Source organism: Bidens hawaiensis, unplaced genomic scaffold (assembly GCF_021521415.1).
Source record: "Bidens hawaiensis isolate Kalapana, Puna unplaced genomic scaffold, B.hawaiensis_p1.1 tig00041620_1, whole genome shotgun sequence".
Lineage (NCBI taxonomy): Eukaryota > Viridiplantae > Streptophyta > Magnoliopsida > Asterales > Asteraceae > Bidens > Bidens hawaiensis.
In genome coordinates, this window is record NW_027497352.1 from 160,488 (window position 1) to 176,814 (window position 16,327).

The following is a 16,327-nucleotide window of genomic DNA, read 5'->3' on the forward strand; positions in this document are numbered from 1 at the left end:
AAAAGAGACATGGTGTAAAAAACCCGGTCTAGTGATATAAAAGAATTCCAAAATTCGACCAACTCCAAGTCCTAACTATTATTAAGCCATACTTATTCGTAGAACTAAACCCGTTTTGACCCATTGACTAAATTAAGGTAACCTAACTAAACCCGTTGACAAATTTAAGGAGACTCATTTTGGCCCGTTGATGAATTTAAGGTGACCCAAATCAAACCACACAACTTATTTTCTGGCCTACTCAACCCATGTTTCGACACTGGGTCAAGATTGCCACCTCTAGGTTAAACAGACAAAATTAAAAAAAGTATATAACATTACACTGTTTCAGTATATACTTGCAAACACAAACCATTCAAAAACAAAAACAAAATAAGGAATCTCATAAATATGAAATGATTATCTCTACCCTTAAATATATTGTCATTCTGGAGCTCTAACAAAATTCCAGAACACCAAATATAACAACACATGCTGCTGCAACATTAATAAAACAACTATGCTTTAATTTTCTTACTTCCGCCATTCGATTTATGAGACTTCCTTTTCTTCGAAGACCGTTTCTTTAAACCGTCATCTTCACCAGCTGGTTCTTGATCTTGCCCTTCGATCTCCATTAAAGACGCGTCCTTTGGATCATCTACAACACCCGTTTCCGGTTCCAGTTCCAGTTCTGGTTCAGGTTCAACAACTGACATCCCGTTAAGCGTGTAATCTAACAAGAACGTACTCCTTTCCAATCTGTCTATCCTGCTGTAATGCCTCTGAGAATACGGTATCAGTCCTTCTAGAAGCTCCCCAACGCCTTTCATCTTTAAACAAACAAACAAAGATTAAAAAATAAAAAAAATAAAAAAAACGTCATTATATAATAAAGCGGTTATATGGTTAGTTAATAATAATACCTCAACTATCTCGGTTGGTGGAAGAATACTGAAAACCTGATGGAGCACGAATTGTGCAATGTGACAAAACTTTGGTTTCGTATTCCATTCTCGGACATACTCTAATAATAAACGGTATTCGTCACTGCTAAGAACATCGAGAGCTGTTTTCACTTTATTTTTGGCATCTTCCTTCCTGTTAATATGTATGTTTTAACACAATGTTAAATAAATGTTATCGTATGAAAATGAAAAATACGTGTTATTATTAACCTGCAAAGTTCACCGAATAACTTGAACACTTTGTGTGGTCTACGAAGCTCGACTGCAAGACGTATTGCTTTTGTGTAATCGCCATCTTCAACAGCGTTTTCTAGCTCTTGGCCTTTTAATGCACTTTCCTCCTGCGTAATCATATAAATAAATCCCTTATTATGGTTATCTGATTATTAAAAGATTAATTAAACATGTCGAATATGTAATATGTTACCTCTTTCTTGAATGCATCCTCTTTATCAGCAGCAGTAGAATCATGCCATAGATTTATTACCGCATCGCTGCCACCTGTCGCCAACGTTTCTGTTTTCTTCCCCACAGTCAACGCCCACACCTAAACGTTTATGGTTGACCGGTTGGAGAATTTAGCAATAAAGTATATCTAAATCGATTCATTTTACGTTAAATAAAGTGAAAACAATTTATAACCTTGTCCTCGTGTTGATCATAAGTTGCGATACACTCGTTTGTCTTAACAGTCCAGAGCTTTAGCAAACCATCAGCACCTACATAAAAAAGTAATGATAATAATAATCTTTATGGATCCTAACAGCCAGAAATGAAAAGTTTCGGTTTTTCACGAAACGTAATAAAATGATTTCTTACCACAAGAAACAAACTGAGCACCACGAGAAATAAACTGGACTTTGAAAACACTAGCCGTGTGACCTTCAAATGTTTTTAAACAAGAACCGTCTGATATGGCCCAAATCTTTATAGTTTTGTCTCCAGAGGCGGTTATAACACACTGATCAACCGGTGAAAACTCTACAGACCAGATTCCTCGTTTGTGGCCTTTAAGTACAACACCAGGTTTTAAATCTGGAAGCTTCCAGATACGAGCGGTACGATCCTGGGACCCACTACAAATAAGACTGTCGTTTGGTGCAACCGCAAGTGCATTAATGTCCTTATCATGGGCTGCAGTCGCTGCTTTAGTTTTAAAACTAAAACTATCGTTTATATCATCCGATAGGTCATCTAAACTCCATAACTTCAGAGTTTGATCACTAATTCGTAAAAGAAAATATATTAGTATATTTATAAAACAACTCCACCATAAAAAAAATAATCTTTACCTACTACCACTAACAAAAAATTTCTGTAATTTCTTTGCGAAAGCAACGGCTCCAATCGCACCCATGTGACCTTTTCCAACTCCAATGCAAGACCGACTGTTAGAGTCCCATAATCTTACCTATCAATTATGACAAACTTGAACCGTGAGTTAATGAAAATCACCAAGAGATAAAAATTTACACTTGAATGCATGAGAAAATAGCTCACAGTGTTATCTTTGCTCCCGGTTACAATCAACGTTCTTCCAGAACTTGTTGTACACGTATCTAAACATAACACAATCTCGGTGTGGCCCGACAACACATACGAGCACGACATGGAACCAAGATCATACACTCGTACCTGCAAAAATGCAAACATTAGAATACAAATAAACAATAAAATCTCATACTGAAAAACAAACATCTAACGACAAGTAAATTGCCTGTTCAACACTTGTAGCAACAGCAAGAAACTGTTCTTCCTCGCCCACAAACTTCATATCGACTATCTCCTCATTGTATCCTACAACTCTTTTGTCGAGATTCAACTGAAAGCTTCCTTCTTGAGATTGGTTTGGAGAATATAACAGAAAATCATTGTCAGCAGTGGCACATAACAACCGTTGACCAGATGGCAACATCGTAGTCGATGTGAACCCTCTTTTAGCTCCCTTTTCATCGGTTTTAATAACTGTAACATCCGAAGATGCTTGCTGAAACACGCAGACCGCACTGCTTGCAAAATCATAGATTGTGAATATAAATAACGGTGTTCATGTTATTAATATTATTAATATTATTTCAGTATGTGTTTTTAGTTATTACCCATGTGAATTCCATATCCGTACAATCCCATGTTCACCGACAGTCAGAAATTGAAACGCTGACTCGTCACCAGCTTTCTTGCTTTGCAGACAAGAAGCAAATAAAGTTTTTGTACCAATAACACATAAAGCTTCAATTGCTTCACTGGTAGGTACACTCCTAATTAGGCTGTAGTCACGAAGGTTCCACAAGTTTACAACCTAAAATTTATCAATATAAGCATTAGCTAATAATTAATTAATCCATAACAGAAAATAATAAGTTAAAAAATACCTGATCTCTGCCACCGCTCAACAGAGTCCATCCATCTTCTGATACTGCAACGCTAGTCACATCTGACTGATGTCTTTCTAAAGTTGCAACACATTTCTTGCGGGTTAAATCCCATACGCGTACAGTAGTATCAGTACTTCCAGAAAAAAGCTAAAAGAAAAAAACAATTACTAACAATGATCAAATAAAGTGTTTGTTGATAGCATATAGCTGTAAGCCTGTAAAGCATAAAATCATACCAACAAACGAGTCGGGTCAGAATGGAAAATAACACTAGTCACAGCCGAGTTATGACCCTTGAAAAAATGAGTACAAAATTCACCGTCAACGTCCCACACAAGCACTTTACCCTCAGATCCACCAGCTGCCAGCAAACCACCTGATGCGTGACATGCCATCGCCGTTACCAGACCCTGGCGATCCTGCATAACTCAAAAAGATTCAATATTGTAACAACTAGGGGTGTCAATCGTGTCAGGTTGACGGGTTGAAATGTGCAATCTGAACCGAACCCAAATTATTATTCGTGTCAAAGATTTCGACCCTAACCCGCACACATGTAAATTCGGGTCGACCTGAACACAACCCGTCAAACCCATTTACCAAAAAAAGATTAAAAACAAAATTGATATAACATGATTTTTTTATGACAATTATTAAAAAACTCTTGAAAATGTATTGGAAATTACAAGTGTATTTTCAGAAAACTGAAAATCAGAAAAAAACATAAATAACATTACAATTATAAAACCTTTTTTAAATACTTAAACAGGTATACGGGTCAACCCGAACTCGACCTGTTTTCTTAAGGCTATGTGTAGTAGAGGAGCTACAAATTGGGGCGAATTGCGATACGTGACGCCCAGTCAGCAAAGGGTAAGTTTTTGCTTTTGGGGTGTAATGGTGTTGTAGACGCATATATATATCACACGCACACATAATAATAATAATATAAACACACACGCAAATAGGTGACAAGAATTTCTCCCCCCCAAAAATCTCACTTTTCTTGCCCGCTATGGGCTGCCTAATCTGGTTCGGGTCATGTGAACAATTAGTAACAACTGACAATGAAACAAAACGCAAACATACCTTCCAAGAACGCGGGCGCTTAAGATTGGACAAATCCCAAACCTTAATCATACGGTTATGCCCAGCGGAAAACAAGAACTTGTCATCAGGGCTAAGAGCAATAGCTGTAACATCTTCTGAATCACCAGCATTTTCAATGGTGAACTTAATTGAAGCATTCAACAAATCAACTATTTTAATGGTGTCGTTACACGCACAAGCGATAAACGATTCATCGGACGCCACCGCATACGGCCCGCCTGAGTAAAACTGTTGCAGAGACTGGGCACACCGGTAGTTCTTTTTCAGTGTGACTGAAGCCATAGTTTTGGTTGGTTGGTTGTTTCTGTATAAACTAAACAAGTTAAAAATCTAACCTTTTACAATTAACTTCAACAAATGAATAATATTCATCTTACAGTTAGCAGTATAGTATAACCCTAATGGCAAAAACTTAAAAAAATTGGTTTCAATATTCCAATAAATTTGTTGAACAAAAAACGTATTAATAAGATTATGAAACAAGTATCAACATATTACATACGAAGCATCAAATAACCTTAAGCTTAAGCTTGTCTAGCCGACAACGTGGTCGGTGCAGTCGCTTGAATAACGAGAAGATGGAGGCTAATAGCGGCTAGGGTTTAACTATGTCGTTTGAAAATTGAAAAGTCAAATCGTTATTATTTTGCCTAAAAAACAAAAAATCGAAAAGAAATCTAAATAGTGAATTACTGTTTTCGGTCCCTATGATTTGCCATCGTTAACGAATTAAAGCATGGGGTTTAAAAACTCGGTAACGGCCTGGTCCTTCATTCTAATCCATCTACAACTTTTTAGTTAAGGCATAGGTTATTTCCAATTTGGACACCATATAAGTCTAGACGGCTCGTATAGGGGCTATACGATCCGTATAGACTGGAAAAGTTGTCATATGTACATTAGTTAGTCATGTGAGGGTTATACGACTCGTATAGCCCCTATACGAACCATATGTAGTTGTTAACACACCATGTGGGTGGTATTTGAATATAACGACCTTACTTAAATTGTCTTACTTTAAATAAGGTCATTTTTATCCATGGCCTTTCATATACTTAGTTACATATATGTAAATTATATTGTCTACACTTCGTCAAAATTGAACAAACCACCTAAACCAAAAAAATCAACCAACTGGCTAGTTTGAAATTCAATTCATAATTTACTACAGTTGGTAGAGTTTAAATTTTTGAAACTTAAACTGCATGTTTCTTATTTATTTTTTTAGTTATACAAAGTTATGTATATCGGTCATGTTTATGAATATTTCTTAAATTCTAACACAGAGCTAGAATGTTAGTAAAAAGGAAAGAAAGGAATTGAACTAACAAAACTCAATTGTAAAACACGACCACTTTGATCAACCCAACCAAAGCACCATGTTCGATTTGAAACTTGGGACTTTTTAAAAGAGATAAAAATCTTCTTAATAACTCTTATAGTACAGATAATTGTCTTACATATCAACATATGTAACCTGGTTATTCGACCGTCAGTTACATACTTGATTAGTTCAGTTCAATTAAATCAGCCTTTCAAATGATAATAAACATAGCCTAACTAAAATATTCGATCATATTAAAACCAAACCGTTGGATACACATATCCATCGGTTTTCTCGGTTCATTGGCCACGACTCGATTATTCGCTTTGTACATCAACGAAGAGGACCGCAAACATAATTTCCAATAACCTAAGGGAGCAAAACTACAATACCATCATATTCAATTAACCCAACAAATTGTTCCCGCCATCTTCATTTCTCCCTCTAAAATTGGGGATAATTAAACAAATAAATCAATCATTTCCACTTCATACGACAAATTAGGGTTTTACTTTCACTTTTACCAGCAACAATTGTTCTTGAATCAATCAATCAATTAATCAAATGGGTATTCAGGGTTTTCTTCCTCTACTGAAATCAATCATGGGTCCGATTCATATCAAGGATCTTGAAGGCTGTTCAGTCGCCGTTGACACCTACTCTTGGCTGCATAAAGGAGCTCTTTCTTGCAGTAAAGAGCTCTGCAAATCTCAACCCACTAACAAGTAATCTTCTTCTTGCGTTAATATGCATAATGGGTTTTGTTTGTTTTGTCTGATTTCTTCAAGAAATGCATTTTTTGGGTTTTGTTCATGTTTTTATACGTTTTATTAATATTTGTCTCGTGGGTGTAAGTGTTTTGTTCAAGAGGTATGTCTACATCTGCAGAACTGTGGAAAAATCTTGAAGAGTCATTTTCACAACAACTATTTGCTAAGCAAAATCAATTTCGTACACAATTTCATCTAATAAAACAAAATGGAAGATCAATTACCGAGTACTGTAATGAGGCAAAGTACCTGATTGATTCATTACATGCTGTTGGTGATTCACTCTCTGAATCACATTTAATTCATCAAATCATCCAAGGTCTTGATCTACAGTTTGAACCTTTTGTCACGAATATTGAAAACAATGATTCAAGACCGAGTTTCACTCAATTAAGAGCTAAATTGCTTGCACATGAGGCTCGTATGAAGCAACAATCAATGTTTAAAACTCCTCCAATTGTTGCGATGGCGGCCATGAATATACGACCACCGCATCAGTCTTCTAGTGTTAATCAGGAAACACAAACTGTTTGTCAAATCTGCTCCAAATCCGGTCATCATGCTCGACAGTGTTATTTCCGATATGCACCGCCGTCTCAAGGTCGTGGTAATGGAGGTGTTACCTATAGCGGTGGACATCAGTGGAGAGGAAATATCGGTGGCCGTTTTCTTAGTAATCGCGGTGGTTGGCAAAGCAATTATGTGTTAGGAGGCCGTGGTTCGTCATGGAATGGCGGAGATTCGCCGTCGTACGGTGGTCGGCAAAGCAATTATGTGTCAGGAGGCCGTGGTTCGTCATGGAATGGCGGAGATTCGCTGTCGTATGGCGGTGGGCGATCGCACTCGGCTAATTTTGCTAATCAATTTACCCCTAATTTCGGCCTTTATTCAGCAATTGATCCACATTCATCTTATTCAGGTCAAACTGTTGACTCGCATGTCATTTCACCACAATCGGCACCTGGTTACAACCAATTTTCCTTAGGCCCAACTTATCCCTCAAACCCAAATCTAAATCAAGGCATTTTGGGCCCATCTAGCTCAAATCCTTTTGTTGATGCATCACAGTTTGGATCAGCACACTTTCAAAATTGGGTTACAGCTAATAACTCTCATCATGGGTATTCGGCAACATTATCAGATATGTGTCACAAGGTTGAGTCTTGGATTCCGGATTATGGTGCAAGCGCCCACATGACTTCTGACATTTCTATGGTACATGGTGCAGTTCCTTACACATGTTCAGAGCGCGTTATTGTTGGTAACGGTACGGCGCTCGTTATTTCACATATTGGTCATTCTTTCCTGCGCTTATCTCATCGTATTTTACTTCTTAAAAATGTTCTTGTTGTTCCAGCTTTAACCAAAAATCTTTTATCAATTACTCAACTTGTTATTGATCATCCTATTGCTATTATATTCTCACATTTTGGTCTTTCTATTCAGACATTAGCAGGGGATGTCCTCCACCGCATGCCTCATAGTCCTTATCAACTCTATTCACTATCGGCTACATTTTCCACCTCTCGGGATTTATGGCACTTTCGCTTGGGACATCCATCAGATTACGTGCTTTCACGTCTTTCTTGTTTACATTTGTCTTCTAAAGTGTTGAATAAAAATTGTAATTCTTGTAGTATTTCTAAAGCAACTCGAAAACCATTTACTTCTGTTGTATCTCATTCCACTGCACCTTTGCATATTTTACATTGTGACATTTGGGGGCCTTCACCCACTATATCTCGTATGGGCTATCGTTATTATATTACGTTCATTGATGACTTTAGTCGGTTTACGTGGATGTATCCTTTGACTAACCGCTCTCAAGCGGTTGATTGTTTTTGATGTCAAACCTCTTGTTGAGAATCTATTTTCCTGTCGTATTAAATACTTACATTGTGATGGTGCTCCCGAGCTTATTCATGGTTACATGGCCAAATATTTTGCTGATGCTGGAATTGCTTATCGCATATCTTGTCCTTACACACCCCAACAAAATGGGGTTGCCGAGCGGAAAAACCGCCACTTATCTGAGACAGCTCGTGCCTTACTATTTCATGCTCAGCTGCCACAAAAATTCTGGTATGATGCTTTTGCTACAGCAACGTTTCTTATTAATCGTTTACCCTCTCTCGTTTTACATCACTCTTCGCCTTATGAAATTCTCTTTGGATCTCGTCCTGATTACTCTATTCTTCGTACTTTTGGGTGTTTGTGTTATCCGTTTCTTGGCAATATACGAGCGGATAAGCTCTCACCTAAATCCACTCCATGTTTATTTCTTGGCTATGCTTCTGATAATCGAGGTTATCTTTGTTATGATCCCTCTACATGTCGCACATTTATCTCTCGACATGTTACCTTTCATGAGTCCATCTTTTCTATTCCCACTTCTACATCTTCTTCTGACATCTCTCCTCATGTTCCCTTTTCATTTCCTATTTTTCCTCCCATATCGTCATATGCTACTCCTACAATCTCTTCCACTTCTCATTCTTCTTCACTTCATCCATCTTCCCAGTCCCCTCCTTTATCATTCACTTCTCCTGCTGTTTCTTCTATTTCTCCTCCTCCTCCTTCTTCTCCTCCTCCACCACCACCCCCACCCCCACCCCCATCTCATCCTATGGTCACCCGTTCTCGTGATCATACTCGCCAACCTCGACACTTTCCTAATCATGTTCTTTTTCATGCTTGTACTACTCCTACCGAGCCATCCACCTTTCGTCAGGCTCAGAAGTGGCATGTTTGGTGGGATGCGATGCGTTCTGAGATTGCAGCCTTGCACTCAAACCAAACTTGGGTCTTGGTTCCCGCTCCTGCCTACGCCAATATTGTTGGTTGTAAGTGGGTTTACAGGATCAAACACAATCCTGATGGGACTGTTAGTCGTTATAAAGCCCGACTTGTTGCCAAGGGCTTTAATCAGACTGAGGGTATTGATTACACTGAGACGTTTAGTCCTGTGGTTAAACCTACTACTATACGTCTTGTTCTATTTGTTGCTTTTTCTCAAGGTTGGGATATTCGTCAGGTTGATGTCAACAATGCCTTTCTTCACGGTGACTTATCGGAGACAGTTTACATGTCTCAGCCTCCTGGATTTGTTGACTCTGATCGACCTCATCATGTTTGTTTGTTGCAGAAGGCTCTATATGGCCTTAAGCAGGCGCCTCGTGCTTGGTTTTCCTAGCTATCTTCTGCACTTATTTCTTTGGGTTTTACTCAATGTATTTCGGATACCTCATTATTTGTCTATAGTCGTGACACGACTATGTGCTATGTATTGGTCTATGTTGATGACATTATTATCACCGGGAGTTGCTCCGGCTTTATGAGAGATTTGATTGAGCGCTTACACTTCCAGTTTGCACTCAAAGATCTGGGAAAATTGTCATATTTTCTAGGTGTTCAGGCCACTTTTTCAGATGATGTTCTACATTTGTCACAGCAGCGTTATTTACATGACTTGTTACACCGTACCGGTCTTACTGAATGCCGACCTTTGTCTACTCCGGTCTCTTCAGGACAACAATTGTCTCGTTATTCTGGGATTCCTCTTGAAAATCCTACTTTATATAGGAGTACAGTTGGTGCATTACAGTACTTAGTCTTGACTCGTCCTGAGATTGCATATGCTGTCAGCAAGGTTTCTCAGTTTCTTCAGAAACCTACTGATCGTCATTGGGGTGCTGTCAAGCGTATTTTACGGTACCTAAAGGGTACTATTTCTCATGGTTTGAGTTTTCAACGAGCTTCTAGTTTTGATATTCATGCTTATTCTGATGCCGATTGGGCTGGTTGTCCTGATGATCGTCGTTCTACCACTGGCTATTGTGTTTTTCTTGGTCCCAACCTCATTAGTTGGAGTTCCAAAAAACAACATACTGTTGCTCGTTCTAGCACGGAGGCCGAGTATCGAGCTTTAGCTCACACAGCTGCTGAGCTTTGTTGGATTACATATGTTTTACGAGAGCTTCACATTCCATTATCATGTTCACCGACCCTTTGGTGTGATAATCTTGGGGCTACATATTTAGCAGCCAATCCCGTGTTTCATCAGCGAACGAAACACATCGAGATTGATTTGCATTTTATTCGTGATATGGTTTTGGCGCAAACTCTTTGTGTTCGCTTTGTTCCTACTGTATCTCAGCTAGCTGATGTTCTGACTAAAGGGCTGTCATTTAATCGTTTTGACACTTTGAGGTCCAAGCTTCACGTTGCTGCGCCCGTTTAGCTTGAGGGGGCATATTAGAGAGTATTCTGTTGTTGACCATGAGTTTGTTACAGTTGACTTTGAGTTGTTACAGGTCTAACTAACTCTTAGAGTTAGTTATATATAGAGAGTCTTGTTATTCATTGTAAATCAATCAAAACACAATTAATGAAATACTTACTTTCTCTCTTTAGTTTTTCTCTCATCATTCTTTACTGTTTTTCAATTTTAACAAATGTTGTTAATTTGTTAAATGGGTAATTGTGTATTTTAACAAATGAGCAAAAGTTTACCATTTACTGCATTTTAATATGACCCATTTGTTTTAATGGGTATTCCAGTCTTAGAAAGAAGCTTCAATTGGGCTTTTAGTTTCCAGTTTATGGCTGTGTTTACCTGCTATTAGTTCTGCATGTTACTGTCCAAAGCTTTTGAAGGATTTGGTTTCATTTGTTTATGCAAATGTCAGTGATTGGAATTTAGAAATGCATTTATAGGGTTTTAGTCTGCTTTAATGATTTTTAAACAATGCAGTTAATTTGTTTTGAGGGTGTTTGGCCTAGCTTTTTTAACAAAGCTTATAGTTTTTTTTTTTTACAAAATAAGCTTAACTTGGTGTTTGGTTTAGCTTTTTAGCTTATGCTTATAAGCTAATTTGAAGAAGCTTATTTGTTTAAGGGGGTAAGTTACTCATTTGCCCTCAAATGGTGGTGGATTAATAATATTGAAGCAACTTGTTAATGTAACAAATCAAAGAATGGTGGATTTAACAACTTATTAAGACATATAATTAACTTGTAGAATATAAGCTAATCCAAACACTTATAAAGAGCTTATCAAACAATAGAAAATAAGCTATAAGCTACTTTAAAATATAAGCATAAGCTAAAAAATAAAAGCTAGGCCAAACACAAACGGGTATGTCAACAAGTGAACCTGAAACAAAACTCTAAAAATGCAGTATCTTGTGAAATTACACAAAAAAGTTTATCATTTACTATTTCAATATTCTCTGGAATCTGGTTGCATTTTGGGATAATGGGTTCGAATAAATGCATTTGTGACAAATAGAAACAATATAATCAACAGTTTTCACTCAAAGACCTGGAAGAAAATTCTTTATTATGTTACTTACATTTGTGTCTTAAACTTGTTAGGCATGTCAACTATTGTATGCATCGAGTGAATTTGTTGCGGCATTATGGCGTTAAACCTATTTTAGTCTTTGATGGTGGTCATTTACCGATGAAGAACGAGCAAGAGATTAAACGTGCAAGGTATACTTTTTACTCAATATTATCTAGGGATCTGTCTCTAATCATATGTTTGTGTTAGTTTGATAAGTCAATTGTATGGATCTTTATATGGTATACCTTTTGTATTTTTAAATTGAACTATTTGTTATAAAGTCTTGAATTCATAATAGTTTTGAGAAGGTAAACACATATTTGAATGCATAAATCATTACATCTAGATGACGATATACATGCTGTTTACTGTTTATATGAGGCTTACAATGCTGTCAACATGTGTGTGTGTGTGTGTTTCAAGCACAGGTCAAGAAAGGAAAATCTGGCCCGTGCAATCGAACACGAGTCATGTGGAAATGCATCAGCAGCTTATGAATGCTATCAAAAAGCAGTAGATATATCACCCGAAATTGCATATGAACTAATTCAGGTGTTGAAAAAAGAAAATATTTCATATGTTGTCGCTCCGTACGAGGCTGATGCTCAAATGACATTTTTGGCCCTTAGCAAGCATGTTGATGCTGTCATTACCGAAGACTCAGATTTAATACCATTTGGTTGCCCAAGAGTAAGTTCATGATTTGCTTTAACAATTATTTTTTATTGTTTTGTTACATGTTTATATATAGTGTGTGACACTTTGTTGAACTTTTTCCACACAGATCATCTACAAGATGGACAAATACGGGCAAGGTGTTGAATTTCAGTACTCAAAACTACAAAATAACAAAGAACTTAATTTCACTGGTTTTACCAAGCAAATGATTCTTGAAATGTGCATACTTAGTGGCTGTGATTATTTGCAGTCTTTGCCTGGAATGGGCTTGAAAAAAGCTCATGCGTTAATAAAGAAATTCAAAGGCTACGACAAGGTGCGTTACAGATAAATGTTTTTATCTTGAAATGTGCATTCTTAATCTGACTGTTTACCATTTTATTGTGAAAAATGAGCGGTTTGGGTGATTGGCTCAAATCGGTTATGTCAATAACGGTTATTTATTTGTACAGGCCATGTTGGGCTGACTTGAAACACTTTGTGTAAAAAATTGTTAATTTTACAAATAATTGGGGTCTCAATTTGTGAACTTTATTTTTTCAAAGAGTTATGTAATTCTTTGATTATAATGACTTTAGGAGGTTTATGCATTAAACCCTAAATTTAAATGTATGAATAATAATAGTAACATATAAAAAATATTGAAAAAAATAATACATACAATATTTTGAATCTGTCTGTCGGTCTTAATAAAAATAAAAGCAAAACAAATATAATAAATATAATGTTATATATTCTTCAGTTTATAAGTTTTGTATTATGTGTATGTAAAAAAAAGTTGAATATTAATATATCAATGTGTAAAAAAATCAATGAGCCAGCTTGACGAGCCACAAGCTGGCTCAAGCTTTTTTGATGATCTGAGCTCAAGCTCAACTTTTCAGCTCGATAAAATAAACATGCTCAGCCGGCTCGTTTAAGTTCGAGCTCTAGCTCAAGCCCAACTTGGCTCGAGTCGGTTCGTTTACAACCCTAGTTAAATTGCTATCTCTAGTTGTGTCATATGAAAGTTATGATTTTAAGTTCTCTTTTTCTTTTTTTAATGCTAACTTTATTGGTTATTTCCTTTTGGAAGATTATAAGCTCAAAATTCAAATATCTAAAATGCAGGTGATTAAGCACTTGAAGTTTAGTGGCATTATTGTTCCACCGATCTATGAAGAATCATTTAGGAAAGCAATAATGACTTTCCAACATCAACGTGTTTACGATCCCGTCACGGAAGATATTGTTTATTTATCAAATTTTTCTGACAATATTGAAGAAGATTTAGATTTTTTAGGACCATATCCTTGCATTACTATTATCATATAACGCCTTTCTAAGTTTACGTTAACTTTTTAGATACTAATACCACATGAAAGGTTTTAGTCAGAATATGCTAAACATATGTATATTTTATATTTCGTTGTTCCTTAACCAAAACACACATTGATACCCCAAAATCTAGCCAAAGGCATAGCAAGTGGAGATATTAATCCTTTTACCAAATTGCCAATCCAGGTATTTTTAGTTTTTAATTTTCTTTTTTTTTTCTTGTACCAACTTGTGTATTTTGTTTATCTTTGCTTGAGAAACAGGGAGAGTGTGTTAAAGACGGACCCGTGCTTGATGAAACATACAATCTTAAAAGCTTCAAACCCGAGGCTGCAAACAAGAAACTGGACTTGCCTGCACAGAAAAATCTTTTGACCAACTACTTCTGTATCCTAAAATATATTGCTTTTTTTCGTTTAAATCAACACATTTGACATTAAAATGATTAAATCAAAGTATTTATGTTTATGTTCTTGTTATCCTTAATGCTTAAAGGTTTTGCATCCCTTGAAGCAAAGAGAAAATTCAAGGCTCCTCGAGTTTCACCAAATCCCACAAATGAAATTACTCAAGTTGACTTAAGTGAAGAAAATGTACAACACGCAAAGCATACGATACATGCATGTGTTGCTTTACAAAAGGAGTCGGAACCTGATTCTTTACTAGATGGGAGTGAAATCAAAACAAGAGTGCAAAAGAAGCCCGTTGTGGTGAGAAGTCGTTATTTTCAGCACAAAAGTTCAGAAGAAAGTAATGAAGTCAACATTGCAAGCGAGAACACTACTGCTAGTTGTGAACCCGTAACTGTTTCGGGTCCAGTTGAGGTCAAAGCTAGAGTACAGAACACAAAGTCACATAAAAGTCGTTACTTTATGCATGAAAATCAAGAAAACACAAATGAAGGTTTAACCATGAAAAGAAAGTTTTCCAATGTTGATGAAAGTGTTCAGAATGTAAGCAGTTTTTTTTCTCCGTCCATATATTATAAGATGCGGCATATTGATTCATGTATCGGGTTTGACTTTAAAAGTCAAAGTGTGTCGTTTGAGTTATAGCATTACTAATTACTTTCATGGTTATTTGAACAGGACAATCTGAACAAAAAATACATGAGGGCAAATCAATCTCCTGCTAATCAAGGTAACCTTTTTTAAAAAATAGTATTTGTTAAATATTATGTTATGGTTATCATTAAAATATTGTTTTTTTTATCTTAGGTGTATGCGATTTAGATGTTGATGATGAAATACAAGAAACAATAGACGAAGAGAAATTTGGATGTAATATTTCACATTTGGGAAAATATTCAGAAATAGCCGAGAAATCAATGGAGAAATTTATGTCTGTTATATCATCTTTCAAATGCAATTCAACTGGTTCTCGTGCAAGCGGGCTACGGGCTCCACTTAAGGACATACAAAACACCTTCACGAAAAACTCATCTTCCATTGATGACATAAGCAAGTTTGCTTACAATCCAACTAAGCGATTACCGTCACGAAGACCATAAATCATCTGTGTACTTGAAACATGTGTTGTCGAATTATTTGTAGGCAAAATGAGCAAATTTTAACGCCTTTTCGTTGAATGTAAAGGGATAAGGTTAACCTTTGTAGTTATTTTTGTACGAGTTACTGTTTATCAGGTTATTTGGACATGTTCGTTATTAACGGTATAATCCGTACCTCTGCAAGTGTACGGACTTATAAAATTAAGAAAAGGAAAAAGAAAAAATGGTTGTGACTTTTTTGAGTCTTTTTTACATGTTTAGAGACTTTGATAATGCACAACTATGTTAAAGAGACTTTTTAGTGAAAAATGAGAAAATATGTTAGGCTTTTTTTATTTTAATAATATCAACTCTTATTTTATTTCTCTCTTTAGTTAGTTATAAAAATAAACATATATCAACTTGTTTTTTACCATAAAGTTATCTTCAATATGATTCGTCAACTATTTAACCTATAAATTGACAGAAAGAATATTATAGAAATGAAAATGACCTATTTCGCCATATGACACATTTAACATGTTATGTTGGTTGATCACTTGCTTGGACCACAAAGAATTAATATACGTAATGATTTATAGCAACAACTTTTAACCACAAAAAAACTATATAATAACCTCAACTTAGCTTTTTAAGTGATTAGAAAACTACATAATATAGATACGGGTTTACTCTATAAAATAGTAACTAACTTTGAAAGTTGTTCCAATTAGGTCACCGATAAAAACTTTTGTTTCAATCAGGTCACTGAACTTTTATTTTTGTTCCAATCCTATATATTTTACCTGGATAGCAGGTAATCTAGTTTTTTTTTTAATATAATTTTAAAATTCTGAAAATTTGCAAAAAAAAGTTTGGAAAATTGAGGTTCGGGTTAGAACGGGTCAAGGTCGGAACGGGTCAAAACGGGTTTCGGGACGGTTTTTTTTGAACCAACGAATCAGCGCGT

At 36.1% G+C, this 16,327-nt stretch overlaps 2 protein-coding genes across 2 annotated transcripts; one reads left to right on the forward strand and one right to left on the reverse strand.

Moving 5' to 3' along the window:
• Nucleotides 1-394: 394 nt before the first annotated feature.
• Nucleotides 395-4,736, reverse strand: LOC143593021 (protein TORMOZ EMBRYO DEFECTIVE-like). Its single transcript, XM_077072771.1, has 13 exons — nt 4,412-4,736; nt 3,559-3,741; nt 3,320-3,469; nt 3,047-3,246; nt 2,665-2,953; nt 2,448-2,582; nt 2,240-2,358; nt 1,767-2,170; nt 1,590-1,666; nt 1,375-1,494; nt 1,158-1,288; nt 906-1,080; nt 395-812 (listed from the first exon to the last, which is right to left on the reverse strand). Exons 1-13 carry the CDS (start codon nt 4,712-4,714, stop codon nt 498-500), a joined length of 2,601 nt encoding a protein of 866 aa, XP_076928886.1. The 5' UTR covers nt 4,715-4,736; the 3' UTR covers nt 395-497.
• A 1,334-nt stretch (nt 4,737-6,070) lies between these two features.
• On the forward strand, nt 6,071-15,469 carry LOC143593010 (exonuclease 1-like). Its single transcript, XM_077072762.1, has 10 exons — nt 6,071-6,481; nt 11,903-12,022; nt 12,302-12,563; nt 12,658-12,867; nt 13,662-13,837; nt 13,982-14,054; nt 14,132-14,255; nt 14,364-14,821; nt 14,957-15,008; nt 15,086-15,469. The coding sequence occupies exons 1-10, from the start codon at nt 6,321-6,323 to the stop codon at nt 15,376-15,378; spliced, it is 1,929 nt and encodes a 642-aa protein (XP_076928877.1). The 5' UTR covers nt 6,071-6,320; the 3' UTR covers nt 15,379-15,469.
• The last annotated feature ends 858 nt before the right edge of the window (nt 15,470-16,327 follow it).